Here is a 16,114-nt window from a genome sequence, read left to right as displayed (position 1 = left end):
ATATATTGTCTTGGAGGAACTTCTCTCCTTTGGTGATAAAGGGAGGCTTAGGAGAACTGGCTCCAATTTAAGCATCTGACTTTCTGATACCTGAAGTTAGATGATTTTCATGCTTGGTTACTGTTTTTTCAGGTTAAAACACTACCAAGAAATGTTATATTTTGAACTCCCTGTGGAGAGACCCAAATAGGCTATGTCAGACAAGAAATCATTTCAGAGACAAGTCTACTTAGCTCCAATTGGCACAGAATAGGAAGCAAGGTCACTGCCTTCCCTCTGTGCTTTCCATTTTCCTTTTGTCATTTGAGAAACAGTCTTCAATAATTTAAATCAGTTTTATGCCACTATGGAGCTTGATTTTTAAAAAACAAACCAAAACAAAATAGCACACCTCCCCCAAAAAAATCTCAAAAAAGAAACCAAAACCAAAATATTTATGCTAGTTTTGTACGCCGATGACTCCAAGATAATAAAATCACATTCAGGGAACAATCTGTCAGGTTATGGGAGCATCAGATCCTGAGATGTGTAACTGACCCTAACATCTTTTGGCTCTCATGAAAGCAGAATGACATCTCTGTTTCATGAGCACAAAACACTGATTAGCTCAGATTAATGAAGATAATATATGGATATGGTTCTACTTTCTGAAAGGTTAAGATTAATTCACAGTTTTGCAGAATTTAAGCCCAAATTCCCTCTAGCTCTCTAAATGTACGCTTCCTACTCCTGAAGATTTGCAGATGAGGAGTAATTGTCTTCTTCAGTAAAGGAGGATAAACAAAGAAAGAGTAAAATTAATGATTATTAATATTAAATGTAAAAGAGAGGAAAGGGTGAATGTAACATTTCAGTGGTGTTATCTAGGTCAGACTGAGTATGTCAGCAAATCCTCATTTCTTCTCACTACTGTATCTTCTCAAACATACAACATTTTCTCCAGCAACAAAAGGTTTAACTGACAGCATTTGTTCCAACAAATCAATTAAAACTAAACATCTGATTTTTGTTTTAAGGAGACTTCTGCAAACATGGCATCTGAATGCACCAGCAATTTTACTACTCAGCCCGGCCCTGCAGACCGACTGGCAAGCTGCAAGGACGAAGATTTCTTATTGCTGAAATTCTATCTTTCCATCTTTTACAGCCTGATCTTCCTGGTGTGCTTCCCAGGGAACATTGTGACAATTTTTGTTTACTGTGTTAAGATGAGGCCCTGGAAAAGCAGCACCATCATTATGTTAAACCTGGCTATCACCGACCTATTGTATGTAGTCACGCTTCCTTTCTTTATACACTACTATGCTAATGGCAATAACTGGATTTTTGGAGACTTCATGTGCAAGTTTATTCAGTTTTGTTTCTACTTCAACATGTACAGTGGTATTATCTTCCTTAGCTGCTTCAGCATCTTCCGTTTTTTGGTAGTTGTGCACCCAATGAAATGCCTTTTTCTTCGGAAGCCGAGGTGGGCAGTGGTAACTTGTGCAGTTGTTTGGATGATTTCCCTGGTGGCCCTCAGCCCCTTGGCCATCCTGATTGCCCCAAGTCACAGGCAGAACAAGACAATGTGCCCAGACCTGGTTGCTGCTGAGGACTTTGACAAAAGTCGCTGGTACAACTGGGGACTGACTGTGTTTGCCTTCTTCTTGCCCTTGCTCACGGTGACTCTGTGCTACGTGCTCATCATATGCATCTTGGCCACTGGGCTCCACACACAGGCTAGCTACAAACAAAAGGCTCGCAGACTCACTGTTCTCCTCTTGCTGGTCTTCTATGTGTGCTTCCTCCCCTTCCACGTCTTTCAAGGGATTAGTCTGGAGCTCCGAGTGCAACCAGTTAGCTGCCACTTGAAGAAAACAATCCTTCTGGTGTTTATTGTAACTAAACCGCTAGCAGCATTAAATACTTTTGGAAATTTGCTGCTCTATGTAGTGTCAGGAGATAACTTCCAGCAGGCGATAATCTCGCTCTTCAAGTTTTGGACAAACAGGAGTTTGAAGTAGAAGATTGATGCCATTTAACATTTACAAAGGAAGGATTGAAACCTCAACCAGCCAGGCACAACCTCCCTGACACCAGAGTACTCAGTTTAACCCAGCCAGTGCCAAAGGAGAGTTAATCTGTTCTGAGTTGCAAACAGATCATCAAAGGAGAAAATTTATGATGAAAAATGAAAAAGTTTTAAATAAAATACTAATAAATTAAGTGTGAAACTTCTCAGAAATATTTCTGTGGTTGCTTCCTGAATCCATGTTAGCTGTTTTGGAGAACAACCAGTTCCAGAAAAAAATACTACATTAATTTCACAACTATAAGGTGCACCCTTTTGACTAAATTTTTCCCCCAAACCCGGAAGTGCGCCTTATAGTCCGGTGCGCCTTATCTGATGGACAAAGTTGTGAAATTTGCCAAACCGGAAGTGTGAACCGCAATGCAAGGGGCGATGCTGCAGGAGCGTTGAGTCGCAAGGCGGGGGTGGGAGCGGGCAGTCACAGCCGGCAGAAGCCGTGAGGGGAGGGAGGGAGCTGCTGCCAGCCCCGGCTCGGGCGCAGGTGGAACAAGAAGCCGGGTGGCGCCACCCCGGGCGCAGGGGCGGGGGAGATGAGAAGTCGGGCGGTGCTGGCCCCGGCCTGGGCACGGGGGGAACGAGAAGTGCAAGCCCGCAACAGCCCCAAGCAGAGCCTTCTCAGCGGCGGCATTGGAGCAGCAGCGGTGCGGCCTGGGCAGCCGGGGGAAAGTGGCGGCGGCAGCGGCGCAGCCCCTGCGGCCATGGCAAAGCGGCGCTGGCGCAGCCCCTGCGGCCGCGGAAAAGCGGTGAGGGGCGGCGAGAGGTGGTGCGGCCCCTGCGGCCACTGAAAAGCGGCGCTGGTGGCAGCACAGCTCCTGTGGCCACCAAAAAGCGGCGACAAGCGGCGCGGCTGCGGGGAAGTGGGGAGAAGCGGCACGGCCACCGCCTGCCGCGGGGAAGTGGCAACAAGCGCCGCCGCCACTGGCCAGGGGGAAGCCGGGACGCAGTGCAGCCACGCGGTGGGAGCCTGGAGCCGTGCCAGCCGGCGCCAGGGGCGGGTGGGAGTGCCGGGGCCCGCTGCACGGGAAGGGTGCCTGGGGCTGCATTTTAAGGCTACACCAATCTGTTAAAAATGTTTGCACATTGAGCACCTGCCAGTAATTTGTTACTTTGTCGCACACCGCGTGGCTCCTCGCTGCAAAGAAAAAGTGCGCCTTATAGTCCAGTGCGCCTTATATGATCTACAAAGTTGCGAAATTTGCCAACTCCCAGGGGGTGTGCCTTATAGTCTGGTGTGCCTTATGGTCATGAAATTACTGTAGTCAATTAGTGGCAGATACAGATTCAGGGTGGGAGTAATCCTAACTTAATTTTATTAACTTAAAACATAAGCGTAGTCTGAGCTAGACACCAATCTGACTTCCTAAGCCATGGAGAGGGGTAAGACCCTCTGGATATCAAAACCTGTCTTAGATCTGTAGGAGGTTCATCTCACCTCTCTGGAGAGGTCGACAGGGTAGGTGTATACATATAGCTAATCACCTTGTCCTCATTTTATAATTTTCCATTATAATGGGAAGAAATAAGCAGTTTTAGAGTGTGATTCACTGAATTATTCTTGATGTCTGCATTTGGACAAGGTGAATCGTGACCTAGAATTGTCTGTTTCGCTCCACTGACTGTAAAAGTTAAGTAGATCAGATACAAACTCACATGTTCATGCCTGCTATTAGGGAGCTGAGGTGCAGCTCTAGTATTGACTGAGATGGATCGTTCTCCAGAGGTGGCTAAAAGTGCAGCTTGCACAGCAAGACCCCGTTCAGTGCCGTTACTGATTGCCTGAAGAGTAATAGTGGGGTAATACAAGATCGCTCTTACAAGGATTTTCCACACTACTGATACAGAATCAGTGAAATCATAGAGCAGTTTTTCTTGGAAGGGACCTTTAAAGACCATGGAGTCCAGTCCCCTCTCCAGTGAATTGAAGGGACATCTTCAACTAGACCAGGTTGCTCAGAGCCATGTCCAACCTGATTCTGAAAGTTTTCACAGGGGTGAGACATCCACCACCTCTCTGGGCAATCTGTGACAGTGTCATACCACCCTCATTATAAAAAAATTCTTCCTTATATCTAGTCTGAAACTGCCCTATTATAGTTTTAAACTATTAGTCCTTTTCCTATTGTTAAAGTCCCTATTAAAAAGTATCTCCCAATTTTTCTTATAAGCCCCCTTTAAGCATTGGGAGGCTGATCAGGTCATCTTGGGCTTTCCCTACTACATGCCGAACAATCCCAACTTTCTCAGGTTTTCCTCATAGGAGAGGTTTTCCAGCCCTCTGATTATCTTGGTACCTACCTCTGGACTCTCTCCAGAGTTGGGGCCCCAGACCTGGACACAGCACTCCAGGTGGGGTCTCACGAGAGTGGAGCAGAGGAGGCAGAATCCCCTGCTGGCCACACTCCTTTGGATGCAGCCCAGGATATAGTTGGCTGTGAGCATACATTGTGGCTCATTTTTCATTCACCAGTACCAGCAAGTCCTTTTGCACAGTTCATAGGAAATCAAAATAATTTTTGCCCATTATGTTACTCAGTGAAGCTCTTCTTCATCACACCAAGTAAGGAACAGCTTTGGGTAATAACATATATGAGAAGCAATATTGGGTTGTCTCATGGGGTTAAAAATAGACTTGTAGAAAAGTATGAGTCCAATACTTGAACATGTATCTAGAGAGGTCCCAGTGTTAGCTGAGGTCCCCCAGCCAACAGCAATACAAAAATATTAGCAACTCAATATTCAGAGCCCAAAAGTACAATCACAGAGTGAATCCTCCAATACATTTTTGTAACCGCCTTATTTCATGTTTCATTACTTTTACTCTCTATCCCAAAATATCCATTAATCAATGGGAAGACATGCTACCTCAAGGCTCTCATGTGACCCTTCTCCTTATCCAACCCCTCTGTGCTTGGGCTGGTCTTAAAGAGACCACCAGACCAAGACCACTGGAGCACCACCTCCATTAAACACGTGCCTGAGCGACTGGCAAACAGCCTGTGACTCTCTCGTGGCATAGGGAGCCCTTTTCCTGCCTATCCCACAGCCAGCTTGGGAGGAACAACAGCAAACAGAAAGCAGCAGGTCTGCTGAGGGAGTGAGAGGAGATAAGAAACCATCCCTGACATAGGAAGATGGGAAAGGAGCAACAGCATTTATCTGGGCCAGGGCAGTAGATGGCCTATAAAGAAAATATTCTGTCAGAAATCAGAGAAGGAAGCCATTTTGTTTCCAAAATAGGCCACTGTATTTTTATCCACTCTTAGCTGCACATCAAGGTAACTTCAAAAATTTCTGCACAGCGCAGTATGATTTCCCCTGAGACCACTATCTAGACTCAAATTGTGGATGAGGTCTTATGGTGAAGGAGGAAGCTAGCCATTAGAGATGTTGCATGATGCAACCATCCAAAAGATGCAAAGAAAATGGCTCCCACAACACATGCTGCATTGATTTTGACAATCTTCCAGGGGCAGCTCCTCCTTTTCCATTACACTTGCAGTGCTGCTCTCAACCTCTTGCTCCTGAGACACCAGATGCAGCAGATACACCATGAGAAGGCAATGATGAACATGGTATTTTAGCTGTTTTTCCATTTTAAGTTATTCTATCAAAAAAACTCGCCAAGGTGTTGTTATTTTTTTTTTCTTTTCTTTTTTTTTTTTTTTTAAGGTAAAATCAGGTTTTTACATTATCTTTTAAGCCTCTATTGCATATCAACATCTAAGTTTTTTAACTCCAATTGAGCCCTACCTTAATATCTGCAGCATGGAGTCTGGTTCTTCTGGTGTTTGAGCTAGAAAAGGAATTGCCTCTGGTTTTGCAACAATATGTTGGTAGGTTTCACTTTCAGCTTTAAATGAAGATCTGTATTAGCCACTATTCAGCTCTACTTGATGCTTTCTGGACAAATTACTCAGCACACCCTTTTGTTCATACATCCAGGCTATGTACTCCTTTTTTAAAATGGAAGATTCCTGGATTATCAGGGGATGGGGCATCCACAACTTTGTGAACCTTTTTATACAAACAAGGGAGAAACCCTTTCCAAGAGAAACCCAGGCAGTGCCTTCAGCATGACAGTAGCAGATTGTTGCCCTATCTCGATGCTCAAGATTTTGGGCATACCCTGATAGCAATATGGGGCTCTGGGACCTCTCAACAGTGCCATTGAAGAAGTGGACAAAGCTATTTTTGTAAGGTGTACAAACTTAATTTGATCCCTATCTCTGAGGAGACAGAAATGTCCATTTTAAGAATTGCTAAAGAGCAGATAGTCCCAGCCTACTTAACGAAATGCCCTGTACTTTTCAACAGATTTGTGTGTGTGTCGTGTGGAAGGGCGGAAGGAACAACGAAATGGAAAGAGAAGGAAAACCCATATCAACTTTGATGATACTCTTATCTTCTGTGAATAGATATCATACACACACACACACACACACACACACACACACACACACACACACTTCCCTCTGGCTTCTTTAATATTGTTTTCATATTTCTCTGGCACCTTGTTCTCTGGGATACCTCTGCAGACCCCACAAAGGCAGGACATATCTGCCCAGCACAGCTGTGGGGAGGGAAGGCCCTGCATACAAAGACTTTGTAGGCCAACCCACAAAACCAAGTCAGATGGTTACACTTGGTTTAGAAGTGTAACCACACAAGAAAGGACATACAAAATGCTCTTTGGTCCTGCATCAGAGGTGGAGGACAAGAAGCTTGTGCCAATTTATCAGCTATATTCATCCCCAAGGAGTAAACCTGAACCTCAATTAAGCATACCATTATGTAAGCACTGTATTGAAAAACTATGACTGCCAGTAACCTTTCATCTTCTACATGTACAAATCTGATGCAAATAACCTCCTAGAATTTCCCCACAGATCCATCAGCACATTTCCACTTTATAAAACTACCTACCCAAACATCAACCTCAGTGGCTGCTCATGGGTTTGCATATGCAAACCCTGAGGGACAGAGGCAGGGATTACTTAACTAAAGAAAGCACATGCACTAGGTTGAGAACATTAGCCACAGGCATTAGCACAAATTTGGCACAGGCATTCAGGCATTAGCCACAAATTATGTTGAAATTTTGAATCTCTTGTCTAAAGCCTTCCCAAATTCCTGTGGTATGTTGGGCCAGGCTGACAGGGATGGTGACAACACTAAAATAAAATATTAGAATAGTTTGGGTTGAAAGGGGTCTTTAGAGGCCATCTAGTCTAACCTACAAGGACACCTTCCACCTGACCAGGTCGACAACCTTCTTATGCTGGAAGCCCCAGAGATGGATCCAACACTCTAGGTGGAGTCTCATGGGAGTGGAGTAGAGGGGGAGAGTCACCTCCCTCACTCTGCTAGCTATGGTTTTTCGGTGCAGTCCAGGATAGTTTTGGATTTCTGGACACATTGCTCACATTGCCAGGTCATGCCTAGCCTCTCAACAACCAGTACCCTGAATATTTCTCAGCAGGGCTGCTCTCAATATCTTCATCCCTCAGCCTGTGTTCATACTGGAGGTTGCCTCAACCCAGGTGTAGCACCTTACACTCGGCCCTGTTGAAATTCTTCAGCTTCTTATGGCTCCACTTCTCAAGACTGTAAATAAATCATGGTTTTATATAGTAGCAGAAGATGAGCATATGGGGGATTTCTGAATTTTTCATAGTTGTACCAGGGAGGTGCAGTGGACAATCACACCAATTTGCAGCATTTATTCTCATTGCTGCATATCACAATCACAACCACAACAGAAGGTTTTGTTCCTGCTGATCTTCAGAAGTGACTGGAGAAAGCAGCCTGTTTTGCCCACTCTTCTGATCAGTGAAGCAGTTTCTCAGCAGAGATACAGAAACATGGGAGAAACAGGTTGAACAGCTGCATTTGTGCCATCATGTTTCTCCTCCACTACCCACAGAGGGGCTGAACTGAGTGCATCAGTAGTCACGCTCTGGCTCATCCCCAGCCAGCAGGGCTGACAACTCATGCAAACACAGAAGATCAAAATTTCTGGAAGAATCACCAGCGCAAACCAAAACTCCTTGTCCCGAGCAAATGCAGGCATCTGATTTTCTGAATGGCTCTGGCACGTCAGCCCCAGAGAGGGGTGGGGGTCCAGAGATGTTCCCATGACTTGCTTTTCATGTCACCTCGATCCAGATCCAAAGACAACGTCCCTCCTTCCCTGCCCAGCATGTTGGAGATTGGGGCATGGACTTCAGGCACAGAGATGCTAGTGTTTTGGGAAGGTTCTGGAAAACATTTGGGAATGTTTTGGGACCATTGTGGAAGATGGACATGTAGAACTAGGAAAGGTGGCATGTAGAGACATGCTAGAACTCACTGATCCTTGGGGGCTCCCAGTAATGTCCCCTTGGGGGAAGATGAGAGCTTCCTCTTACCTGCCCTTCCTTTTATGTGTGATAGAGAAACAAGCCTGTAGCAGGGAAATGTTTTCTTTTACACTCCTACCTCCAAAAGAAGTCTAACAGCAGCAAAATCTTTTCCTTAAATGAATTGAAATGTGTATTTGGAAAACCAGGGCTGACTTACACCATTGGGAGTCTTCTCTGGAAGGGGCAGATATTGCAGGGACTGGGGACATCCTGATGCTGTGGTTGAGCACAAGAGGGAGGGACAGTTTGGCTGCGAGTCCAGGATGAAAAACCAGAACTGCCGCTGATTCACCAATAAATCAGTGCCAGACAAGCACAAAGACTTGTTCTGATCCTGGAGCTGAATGACCCTCCCGAGTAACCAGAGGGTCACTGCGTCTCCCCCTAATTATTTCCCCTGCCACATTTTATCCTCTCAGAGTTACAAGCTCTTGAGGGCAGATGTCTTAGTGAGAGTTTGCACAGCAGGACCTGAATCCCGAATGGGTCCTCCTGGCATTATGGAAATTCAATCAAGGGCTTCAGCCATAAAAATGTAAACGATGTAGCAACTTATCATTTGTGCGTTTAGAGACACATAAACACACATATGCAGATACAAATGCATGGGGAAGCAGTGCCTAATGCAAAAATACAACTCTTTTAAAGTAACAGCACTATGTTGTACCCAAGACTCTTCCTCTGGATAAGAATATAAATTTTATACTTGTCCCTTTTCTCTCTTATAGAATAAAAGTAGTGTGACTCTGAGGACTGAAGTCAGCTGAACAGAAATCCCTTTTCAGGACAATAAGCAACTGCTACAAAAGTAATTGCAGCAATGCACAAAATCTTCTCAAGCAGTCTTAAAAAGTTTTGAGATTTTTCAGGCATAGTTTTCTACAGTAAACAAGTTATTAAGATTTTCCTGCTGATTTGAAGGCCATTCTCTATGTATGCTTTTTATTTATGCCTAATATCAATGCCACCTAAAGCTATTTAGCTTTCTTTTTTTCCATGGAAACTAGCTCTATTATACTGTGTGGTAAATTATAATGTTGTGTACTAAAATGGATTTGGATGTGTGTTCAAGAGCAGGCTATTCAAGTCTGGGGTATTTGCTTGTGTAAATTTTGATGTAATTTTGCTCTTAATATATTGGTATTTCAAAATTGTTAAAATTTATTATTATTATTATCTCTCCACTGGAAAATTGAGTGTGTCTTACAATCCCAGCAGTTTAGGCTTATTCACATATGTAGAACACAAAGAATATTCTCATCTGACCTGGCTTAAATATATAATTTATGTTACATAGAGCTGCATTGCTCTCTCAAGGTGACTAATTTTAACCTATGTACTATAAAAGACCTGGGTTTTTTCTCCTCTGAGGGAAAAAAATGGTCTGTCTTTTATCCCTTTTGTTTCATTTTAAATTTCCTTTTTTTTTCCTCAATAGTCATTCTGATTAAAATGTCCTCAACCAGCTCCAGATAAAATAAAGGCCTAGCTCTGAGACAGCTGTCCAGAGTGTTTTTATAGTCAGCTGGCAGAATTGAGAGCTTGGAGGGACCAATTATCCCCCACCAGGTGTGTCAGATGAACTGTGCCTTAGAAGTGCCTGCACAGGGAGTCAGTGGTGCTTCTGATTTCAATGCCGAGGCTTTGGCACAATGTTCATGGTCCACTGTGTCTCATCTGGAGGTTGGTTGTTACTTCTTATGAAAAGATTGGCAAAACGAAAAGGTGTGGGATTTGATATTGTGACAATTTTTAGAAGTATTTGTGCACGGCCCTACAGTGAATTTTTAAAATGATCTCTGGATCATCATCTTCAGGTAACCTAGTTTAAGAAGTCTGGATTGTATTCACGTATCTTGCTAAGTGAGAGGCTACAGTCACACAGAAAAGAATACAGAACATACTGTATTTGTCCTCTACATGTATTTGATATATTGAGACAATATAATGGAACACATAGAACCATGAAGAAATAAAAATAAATGCAAAAACTTAGAGGACAAGTCTCAGCTCAAATATGTGGCATATGAGAGTTGGGGCACGCCAGGCTCTGCCCTCATGCCCAGCCCCCTCAGGGAGCATCCCACTACCCCCCTGCACACATCCACAGGGAATTCACACCATTTAAAAGGTTGATTTCCTTGTGCAAGCCAGGTGCTGACAGGACTCTGCTGCATGGGGAAGTAAGGTCATGCCAAGGCAAGGGACTGTGCTAGAATTTGGCTTTGGACACCAAGGAAGAGCAAGAACAGAACTGGGCAGGATGACTGGAGCCCTTTCTACAGCTAAAGAGAAGGAGCCTGCTGAGTAATAAGGGGGGGGGGAAAGCCAGAGACAAAGAAAAAGAGCTTACATACAATTGAAAATGGTATGAAAAGTTATTTTAAAAATTAATAAACAAACAGGAGGACATCACAAGGAAAGATGAGAAAGACTCGTGTGTGTCAACACAGGCGCAGGTACACACACACACACACACGGAGTGAAGCTGTTCAGAGGGCTGTTATGCCCAAGTCCTGTTTGTGCACATTTCAAGTGTCACTGCTCTGTACCCCTCCAAACTTTTTGAATTAGCTGGAAAACTTTTCTGAATGGTCTTTACAGCAGCTTGTCCAAAAAGAATTTCTCATTAGACACCTTTAAATTGCCATAGCTCTGAGATGGGGTGCACTGTGACTGACACACTAAATGGGTAATTTAAAAAAATATTAAGGAAATTCAGAAATGTGATTTATGGTAGATTCCTCCCTGTAATGTAACCAAACTATTAAATTTCTTCACGAAATTTCTGAAGCGGTAATTTTCAGAACTGAAATTGAGGGGCTGCCAAATGCCTGAGAAATATGGGTGGCAGGGAGATTAAAGTGAGTGGCAGCCTGCAGGATGACAGCTGCTGGAGAGATATCTTCACCACCTGTGGAACCTGCTCCTTCTCTGACAAGTATTAATGCTCTTTCCTAATACTTAGTAATCTCTAAGCTACATATATAGTTAAAAACTGACACAGCTGCAAATTTGTCTCAGCTGTACCCAAGCAATGCCCACATCAAAGGATAAAGCACAAAAATATCCTCCATGTACACAATAATAATTGTTTACATAATAGCTTAACCAAACATTGTGAGAGGAACAGGAAGGAGAGAGCTATGGAGGGATGTGTGTGGCTTATTCTTTGCGTCCTGCAGCCTTCACTGTGTCTTGTAGATCCAGCTGTTTTTATACTGTCCCTTCAATATTGTCTTGGTCCTCTAAAATTTACAAAGGCCATGCCTACCACCCACAGCAAGAAATTAGGAGGACATTAGAGAGTCCCTATCTACTCATGGGATCCATGTTTAAACAGGATACTCTAGCTTCTCATAATCTAAGTTTATTCAGACACCCATAAGGGCTCATAAATAGTGCTCATTCTGATCATTTTCCCCAGCTTGTTTAGAGTGTTTTTTCCCTAAGAGAACTGTGCTTTTCTTCTATGCTGAGTACTCTAGTGGGATCACAAGCTGGACAGAGCCCTCTGTAATTCAACCCAGCAGATCGTGGGACTCCCTGCAATGACACAGGGAAATCCATCTGCTGAGGATGGGACCTGAAATGTAGCTACAGCTCAGAGGATGGAAAATCAGTGACCAAAACATTACATCCCTCCATCAGCAAGAGCAGAAAGACAGGTACCTTTGATGGCTGGGGGAGGAAGGACCCTCTCCTTATCTACCCACAGCTCTGACCCACGGTCTGAGCTCATCCACTTGGACCTGCCTCCAGTCAGTGGAAAGAGGCAGGCTTGCCCAAAGGGACTTTTTTCCTCCTAAGCCAGCTGTCACGAAGCACTTACAGAGTCTCTTATTCAGGCACCTGGATGCCCATTTACGTATCTGTGCCTGGTCAACACCAAGGAACCATTGAATGATTGGGTTAGAAGGGACTTCCAAAGATCATCCCCTTTCACTAGACCAGGTTTCTCAAAGACCCATACAGTCTGGTTCTGAAGACTTCCAGAGATGGGGCATCCACAGCTTCTCTGGGCAACCTCTTCCAATGCATTATACATACAGATGACCTGTATACATACATCACCCTCAAAACACATTGAAAAGCCCAGACCTTGAGCTCACTTTGGTGAGGCCAAGGGCATTTCGGCCTGAGAATCTTGCAAACAGCCCTATCTCACAGTCCATGCAGAGGGACAGGGTCTGAACTGCCATCCTGTCATGTCTAAGTGCTGTGAGAGTCACCAATCGTCTCCCTCCCATTTTCATGATCTCCCATTTCCCTTCAAAATTAATGTACTGGAAACCTTTTCTTTTTTCCCCAGAGTCCTTTATTTTCAGATTTGCTTTCATCTTGCTTGCATACCTGTGTGATCCATTTTATTTTTCTTTTAAGATGAAGATTTGTTTATTATTCAGCTTTCATTTCCAAGGCACAGGTCATTTGTCACAAAGTATGCACGTCTGTAAATATTGCCACACCGCTGTCACCCTCCCTTGTCTGGCAGAGGGTTTTCTGACACAGACTAATGACACTGGAGCTGGTTGGGACCACCATTGCCAGCTCTTGCCTCACCAGTGAGACTGTGTTTAACTCCTGACTTGTTTACAAGGTCAGTGGAAAAAGTACCAGAGCAGTGATGAATACAAATACAGGGTAGTTCCCAGTTAATGCCAGCGTCCTTGCTCATCCATTTAAGTAGCTTCACCTGGACTTGCACCTTCATGTGCTTTGCAGTCACCAGTGGCACTGGTTATCAGATGTGCTTCTCAGATGTGTGTAAAGTACCATGGCAAAAGCATCCTTCAGACCAAGAGACTCTATTGACCTTATTCTAGGCAGATAAATGTTTTGTTGAATCTGGCTGCAGCTGTCATAGGATAATTAATGCACATATCTTCTATCCATGACTTATTTAAATAAGTATCTACGTCTGCCCCCAAAATGGCATGTGCATTACATAGATTTGTCACCAAGAGCTAAATTAACCCTGTCCTCAAATTTATCATTCATGTGCTACCCTAGAAAACCAAATGCTAAGTTTAATTAGCTCCTACACTAATTATTTAATTTTATTAAAAAAACAAAACAAAAAACAAAAAAAAAAAAACTTCTAAAGCATTCCTAGCCAAGCATTTGTGAGACTACTCCTGGTCTGAAAGGTACTGATGAGCCACCAGCACAAGATAAAGTCAACAGCAGATCAGTACCTGGGCAAGCAGCCTCCCTCCAGCACAACATTAGAGTACATGGTCAATGATGTTTATCAGACTGATAACTTTGAGATACACTATTCAATAATGACTAAAATGCACTATGTTTATTGAATGCTTCTTTTTATCAGCCTCAAAAGGACATAGGAGATGTTGGGACTTAGTAAGCCTCAACTTTTAAGTAGTCCAAAGCAAAATTTACAGCAGAACCAAGACTGCATGCTCAAACCAGGAATTAATATCTAAGTGTACTGGAAGTGGTAATATTTATCTGGTATTCTTTAATCAATTGTAATTTAAATTAGTGTTTCAGTGCTCTTCAAACTCCCAAAATAGTTGACTACAGGCTCTTTTTGAGATGTCAGGCACCTCTGATGAGAGTTACAGATTTTTCTCCCTTCTGACCTGAATATTAAGGCTGAAACAAAAAAAAACCCTAAAATCTTTAGTGCTGTCTCTATAATGGCTGGAGGGCAGCCCTCCAAACAGCTCCAAAATTCACCTGACTCCAGAAGCTGAGAAACAACCAGCAAACCTCTGGTTCCCAGGATCCCCCACTAAGCCTAGAGGGGGTATCTTCACTCAGGTCTGTGCAGAGGTGACAAGTGTCAGAGAGAGACCCTACACCAATGGCTTGCAGAAAAGCAGAAAACCTCCTCCACCAATGCTGTAAAATCAGCTGGTCCCAAGATACCAATGCTATCTGTGCAATGCTTAAGGTAAATTGCCATTTATAGACCTAATCCCAACTAGTTCCTATCAGAGCACAAACCTTCCCAGCAGAGCTGCACAGAGCCTCAGAGCAAGTCTGGGACCACAATAGTTCTCAGCAGTGTATTTCTTGCACTCTGTAGCATACAACAGACTAGGAGAGGCAGTGAACTCTTGTGTCCACAGTAAAAACCTCGTTCCGTTCCTAGTTTGTTTGCTGGGATCACTTCTGGTCAAGTAACAAACATCACTCTAATTAAAAAGCCTGGTCCCAGTCCTGAGCTGCACCCTGTGCACCTCAACCTTATTGAGGACTGCAAGCACCCACCAGGTAGGTGTTTATTTGCTACATAATGCTTATTCATAAACCTGCACATTTGTATCAAAACTCTATTATTTAAATTGCAAAAGTTGGTTTAAATCCCTTTCGAAAGCGAGCAGTACAATAAAGCAGAGTGGAGGAAAAAAGGCAGAGGCAGCTCGTGCTGGCTCTGTGTGTAAGCAGCCTGAACCTGCACAGTGCAAGAGCTAGAGTATTTTAATCCCATGGTATGTTCAGCTGCATATTGGACTCTGGCAGTTGTGAATAACCTTCAGCTCTTTGGACCTGTGGAAATTTTATAGTTTGTGACCAACCCAGAGCCAGAGGATTTTAGGTGAAAGTGCAGTCCCTGTCTGAAAGATAAGGAATATCATCAAGAAATTACTACCATAACTAATAAGCAAACAATAAAATATCCCCCTATCCAGCTCCTTCTGCCATTCTGCTCCTCACTGTCATTCCCATCATCTCCTTATCATCTTTCATCTCACATCACAGATATTTTGAATATTTATTTAGCCTGTGGAGAATTGGAGCGTAACAACTTGAGAAGGAACACCACTACTCTTTTTGGTCAGTAATTCAGTTCCTTGAATCATCAGGATAAACTACGTGGCCTTGAAGAGTGTTCATCCACTTGAGAATTGGATTACAGTCTCATAAAACAGCACAGTGCTCCTATTATCGCCCAAATAAAGCTGCCATAATTCTGGAACAAATAGGTGGAAGTAGTCAGCCGCCAAGTATCCAGTGTTGAAGTGAAGAATAATAAGCTGGCATACAGTTCTCAAGAAATTCCTCACAAGGAGGCAGATTTAAAGCCCTGAACACCAGGTTTTTACGCACACAAAAACATACACTCATCTTTTATATCCCTGTCTTATCTAAGGCGCTGAGGGCTTAGAGACAGGATCCAGGTGCAATGCTTTCTGAATAGCTGATGATGACAAAGCATCCACCACATTATCCTCTCTCACAAGAGGGTACCTGACAAGTTTCTCAGCATTTATAAGCTACGAAAGGAGCTGGTTTTGTTGCAGCTGCCCAAGATCTTACCTGCCTCTATACAAAATCCTGGTTGATTAAAAACATCTCACTTCAGGTTTCTGCAGCTTATGGTTGAGAAATGAGGTGGTGAAAGTAGGTTCTTCCACAATGTCAGCTGGACCCTGTTCTCAGTGGCAGAACCACTAAAAAAGTAATTTTAACTTCTTCATGTGTCTATAAATGGGGACAGGCTCATTTTTCCAAACATCTTTGCAGAAATATCTAGTGACAGTGATTGGTAAGTGTGATGTGCTGTCACGATTTTTTATCATCTGGATATGGTGATGGAACTATTCACCCCATAGTCATCATGGGGGACCATGCTGACAAAACAAGGATGGACAATCCATTTTAAAGG

The 16,114-nt window shown here is 43.5% G+C and overlaps 1 protein-coding gene across 1 annotated transcript; it reads left to right on the top strand.

Annotated features, from left to right (window-relative positions):
* Positions 1 to 1,031: 1,031 nt before the first annotated feature.
* LOC116993078 (2-oxoglutarate receptor 1-like) lies at positions 1,032 to 2,006 on the top strand. Its single transcript, XM_033053351.1, has one exon. The coding sequence runs from the start codon at positions 1,032 to 1,034 to the stop codon at positions 2,004 to 2,006; it is 975 nt and encodes a 324-aa protein (XP_032909242.1).
* Positions 2,007 to 16,114: the final 14,108 nt, after the last annotated feature.

The sequence above is a fragment of the Catharus ustulatus genome, chromosome 2, assembly GCF_009819885.2.
Source record: "Catharus ustulatus isolate bCatUst1 chromosome 2, bCatUst1.pri.v2, whole genome shotgun sequence".
Classification (NCBI taxonomy): Eukaryota; Metazoa; Chordata; class Aves; order Passeriformes; family Turdidae; genus Catharus; species Catharus ustulatus.
This window is presented reverse-complemented; position numbering and strand designations above follow the sequence as displayed.

What these genes read in the sequence shown, in the direction of transcription:
- LOC116993078 (XM_033053351.1), top strand. Translation starts at nt 1,032, where the DNA reads ATGGCATCTGAATGCACCAGCAATTTTACTACTCAGCCCGGCCCTGCA.